This window comes from Salmo trutta, chromosome 26, assembly GCF_901001165.1.
Source record: "Salmo trutta chromosome 26, fSalTru1.1, whole genome shotgun sequence".
In the NCBI taxonomy this organism is placed as follows: domain Eukaryota; kingdom Metazoa; phylum Chordata; class Actinopteri; order Salmoniformes; family Salmonidae; genus Salmo; species Salmo trutta.
This window is the reverse complement of record NC_042982.1, coordinates 36,908,676-36,913,346: the sequence shown is the minus strand read 5'-3', so window position 1 is coordinate 36,913,346 and position 4,671 is coordinate 36,908,676. Positions and strand designations below refer to the sequence as shown.

General features: G+C 45.3%; 1 protein-coding gene across 1 annotated transcript in view; it reads right to left on the bottom strand.

The window, feature by feature from the left end:
- LOC115163724 (cGMP-dependent 3',5'-cyclic phosphodiesterase) overlaps positions 1-3,694 on the bottom strand; it is a gene marked incomplete in the record, with an annotated part of 28,281 nt that extends 24,587 nt beyond the window's left edge. The window contains 2 exon segments of the mRNA XM_029715864.1: positions 1,708-1,796; positions 3,532-3,694. Of these exon segments, the coding sequence (XP_029571724.1) occupies positions 1,708-1,796; positions 3,532-3,621 (179 nt within the window).
- Between the last annotated feature and the right edge of the window lie 977 nt (positions 3,695-4,671).

Sequence of the window (4,671 nt, the reverse complement as noted above, 5' to 3'; positions counted from 1 at the left end):
CTTCTCCGCTATGCATCTGGTTTTCAGAGCTGGTCATGGGTGCACCTCAGCCACGCTCAAGGTCCTAAACGATATCGTAACCGCCATCGATAAGAAACAATACTGTGCTGCCGTATTCATTGACCTGGCCAAGGCTTTCGACTCTGTCAATCACCACATCCTCATCGGCAGACTCAATAGCCTTGGTTTCTCAAATGATTGCATCGCCTGGTTCACCAACTACTTCTCTGATAGAGCTCAGTGTGTCAAATCGGAGGGCCTGTTGACCGGACCTCTGGTAGTCTCTATGGGTGTGCCACAGGGTTCAATTCTTGGGCCAACTCTTTTCTCTGTATACATCAATGATGTCGCTCTTGCTGCTGGTGAGTCTCTGATCCACCTCTACGCAGACGACACCATTCTGTATACTTCTGGCCCTTCTTTGGACACTGTGTTAACAACCCTCCAGACGAGCTTCAATGCCATACAACTCTCCTTCCGTGGCCTCCAACTGCTCTTAAATACAAGTAAAACTAAATGCATGCTCTTCAACCGATCGCTGCCCACACCTGCCCGCCCGTCCAGCATCACTACTCTGGACGGTTCTGACTTAGAATATGTGGACAGTTACAAATATCTAGGTGTCTGGTAAGACTGTAAGCTCTCCTTCCAGACTCACATAAAACGTCTCCAATCCAAAGTTAAATCTAGAATTGGCTTCCTATTTCGCAACAAAGCATCTTTCACTCATGCTGCCAAACATACCCTCGTAAAACTGACCATCCTACCGATCCTCGACTTCGGCGATGTCATTTACAAAATAGCCTCCAATACCCTACTCAATAAACTGGATGCAGTCTATCACAGTGCCATCCGTTTTGTCACCAAAGCCCCATATTACAACCCACCACTGCGACCTGTATGCTCTCGTTGGCTGGCCCTCTCTTCATACTCGTCGCCAAACCCACTGGCTCCAGGTCATCTACAAGACCCTGCTAGGTAAAGTCCCCCCTTATCTCCACTCACTGGTCACCATAGCAGCACCCACCTGTAGCACGCGCTCCAGCAGGTATATCTCTCTGGTCACCCCCAAAGCCAATTCCTCCTTTGGCCACCTCTCCTTCCAGTTCTCTGCTGCCAATGACTGGAACGAACTACACAAATCTCTAAAACTGGAAACACTTATCTCCCTCACTAGCTTTAAGCACCAGCTGTCAGAGCAGCTCACAGATCACTGCACCTGTACATAGCCCATCTATAATTTAGCCCAAACAACTACCTCTTCCCCTACTGTATTTATTTATTTATTTATTTATTTTGCTCCTTTGCACCCCATTATTTCTACTTTGCACTTTCTTCCACTACAAATCTGCCATTCCAGTGTTTTACTTGCTATATTGTATTTACTTTGCCACCGTGGCCTTTTTTGCCTTTACCTCCCTTATCTCACCTCATTTGCTCACATTGTATATAGACTTATTTTTCTACTGTATCATTGACTGTATGTTTGTTTTACTCCATGTGTAACTCTGTGTTGTTGTATGTGTCGAACTGCTTTGCTTTATCTTGGCCAGGTCGCAATTGTAAATGAGAACTTGTTCTCAACTTGCCTACCTGGTTAAATAAAGGTGAAATAAAAATAAATAAAAATGATATTCTGTCTCCTAATCTGACATTTACCACACAAACATCTGTTACACATGGACTCACACACTGAGGGTTTCATACCTGATCTTCCCCTCCTTTGGCAGCTCATGGCTTGGGTCGTCACACTGCAGCCTCGAGTCTCCCTCCAGCACGTACACACACACACACTCCTGTAAGACAACACACACATCAGAAGTCTCCCTCCAGCACGTACACCCATACTCCTGTAATACAGCACACACATCAGAAGCAAAGGTAGCATGGGGTGCGGGGCCATGGGTGCGACCGCCCCCTGTTCCTACAGATAATAAAACCCATTTTAGAACTATGATATAGCTTATCAAAAACCATAAACCATAGAAAAAACATGATTGAACACTATATAAATTGGCTAAATGTATTTATAATATGATATTTAATATGATTTCATTAAATACTGAAATTGGTCTGAGCTGGTGTTAATTTTATAAAGTAATGTGCAGTAGAGCTGTGTCTGTTGCTATACCTCCTTCAGTGTCCCCTGGACTGATACCGGTGGCCCCTGGACTGATACCGTGGCCCCTGGACTGATACCGGTGGCCCCTGGACTGATACCGGTGGCCCCTGGACTGATATCGGTGGCCCCTGGACTGATACCGGTGGCCCCTGGACTGATACCGGTGGCCCCTGGACTGATACCGGTGGCCCCTGGACTGATACCGGTGGCCCCTGGACTGATACCGGTGGCCCCTGTACTGATACCGGTGGCCCCTGTACTGATACCGGTGGCCCCTGGACTGATACCGGTGGCCCCTGTACTGATACCGGTGGCCCCTGTACTGATACCGGTGGCCCCTGGACTGATATCGGTGGCCCCTGGACTGATACCGGTGGCCCCTGGACTGATATCGGTGGCCCCTAGACTGATACCGGTGGCCCCTGGACTGATACCGGTGGCCCCACTGCTGGCTGTCTGCAGCTGGGAGGGACCAGGTTCTTCAAAATGATTACTCATTTATTTAGAGTTTGTTAGTTTTAAACTACTTTTGGTATCTTACTAACAGCCTAATTAATTCAGTACCAAATCGCCATAAAAATATTTTGTCCAGAAAATTATTCTAAAATAATCCAAAGTTAACCAAGCCTTTTTAATGTTTGTAGTTAATGGCCAAGAGGCTAAAGGCCATTACTGAACATGCAACTAGGCCACTGTAATGAAGCAGCCAATGTAAAACAACATTGAAAAAAAATTACCTAAAATCCAATTAGCGGGAAAAGTTTGTTCTAAATCTCAACTGATGCCAGCGGGTACATGTGACAGAGGTGGAAATCTAATTGGAATGTAAAGATGCAACAACTAGAATGGGTTGCTAATATTACTAAGGATTTGGCCTTTGGCTTCTGCACAACCATATAAAGTTGATATGAAAACCAATAGAACAGGAGAGAAATGCTGGGTTCAATGGCATATGAGGAAGTCTTGAGAAACATGGATGAAATTCTGACGTGAGACTGTGAGAGGTTGTTGGATATTCCGCTCAAACTAGGCTCTGTGTGCGTGTGATAAATAGCCTAAAACAGGTCTACGTGACAAACTAACCAAAATACACAATTTAACTCCACAAAATTATGCAAATGAACCTACAGATCGATAAGCATGACTGGGAAAATGTATTTTCGGCAGCTAACCGTTCACATCCCTAGAGATGATGTGTGCTTATGATAGGCCATGTCAGCTATTCATTCTGTTTCATTATTCGGTCAGAAGGGAGAAGCCACACCCCTCTGACACTAGCTCTGCCCCCGTCACTCATACTGAACATACACACCTATATGTAAATGACAATACAATGGTGCAGTTTTGAGGAACGGCTGCTTGACCCCTCCCAAAAAACAACACTACCCAGCAGCCCTGTGTGTACGTACCACGTTGGGCAGTAGCCCCTGTGCGGTCTCTCTGAGAGCATCTCGGAGTGAGCGCCACATCACAAACTGCTGCCAGCCGCAGTAAAGCATCCTGGGAAGAAACAGAAACAACAAGAGTTACACACAGAAACAGCAGAATGCTTTATGACACGACACCATCAGTTTATATGAGGGAACAGAGACACCATCACTTTATTTAGAGGGAACAGAGACACTATACAGTTTATATGAGGGGAACAGAGACACCATACAGTTTATATGAGGGAACAGAGACACCATACAGTTTTACATGAGGGAACAGAGACACCATACAGTTTACATGAGGGAACAGAGACACCATACAGTTTATATGAGGGGAACAGAGACACCATACAGTTTATACTGAGGGAACAGAGACACCATACAGTTTATATAGAGGGAACAGAGACACCATACAGTTTATATGAGGGAACAGAGACACCATACAGTTTACATGAGGGAACAGAGACACCATACAGTTTATATGAGGGAACAGAGACACCATACAGTTTATATGAGGGAACAGAGACACCATACAGTTTTATATAGAGGGAAACAGAGACACCATACAGTTTATATGAGGGAACAGAGACAACCTACAGTTTATATGAGGGAACAGAGACACCATAAGTTTATATGAGGGAACAGAGACACCATACAGTTTAATGAGGGGAACAGAGACACCTACAGTTTATATGAGGGAACAGAGACACCATACCAGTTTATATGAGGGAACAGAGACACTATACAGTTTATATGAGGGAACAGTGTGTGTGTGTGTGTGTGTGTGTGTGTGTGTGTGTGTGTGTGTGTGTGTGTGTGTGTGTGTGTGTGTGTGTGTGGGACTGACTTTGAGTGGCACATCCCTTGGAGACACACACACATACACTCACACACAGCTAAGTCAGTGGGTGTATGATTGGCTGAATAACCAGGGGAAATCAATCACCTCCTATCGAACTGCAAAGCGATTGCCACACACTCACACCTAAAACTAAGCAGATTCAACTGGACTGCCCACATACACACATTTGATCTAAAGTTCCATTGACTGTGCTGCTTTTAAAGCGTGGCTGCCCCTCAGCCATGACCTCCATCAGGTTGCCTCATGTTTTAGGGAGA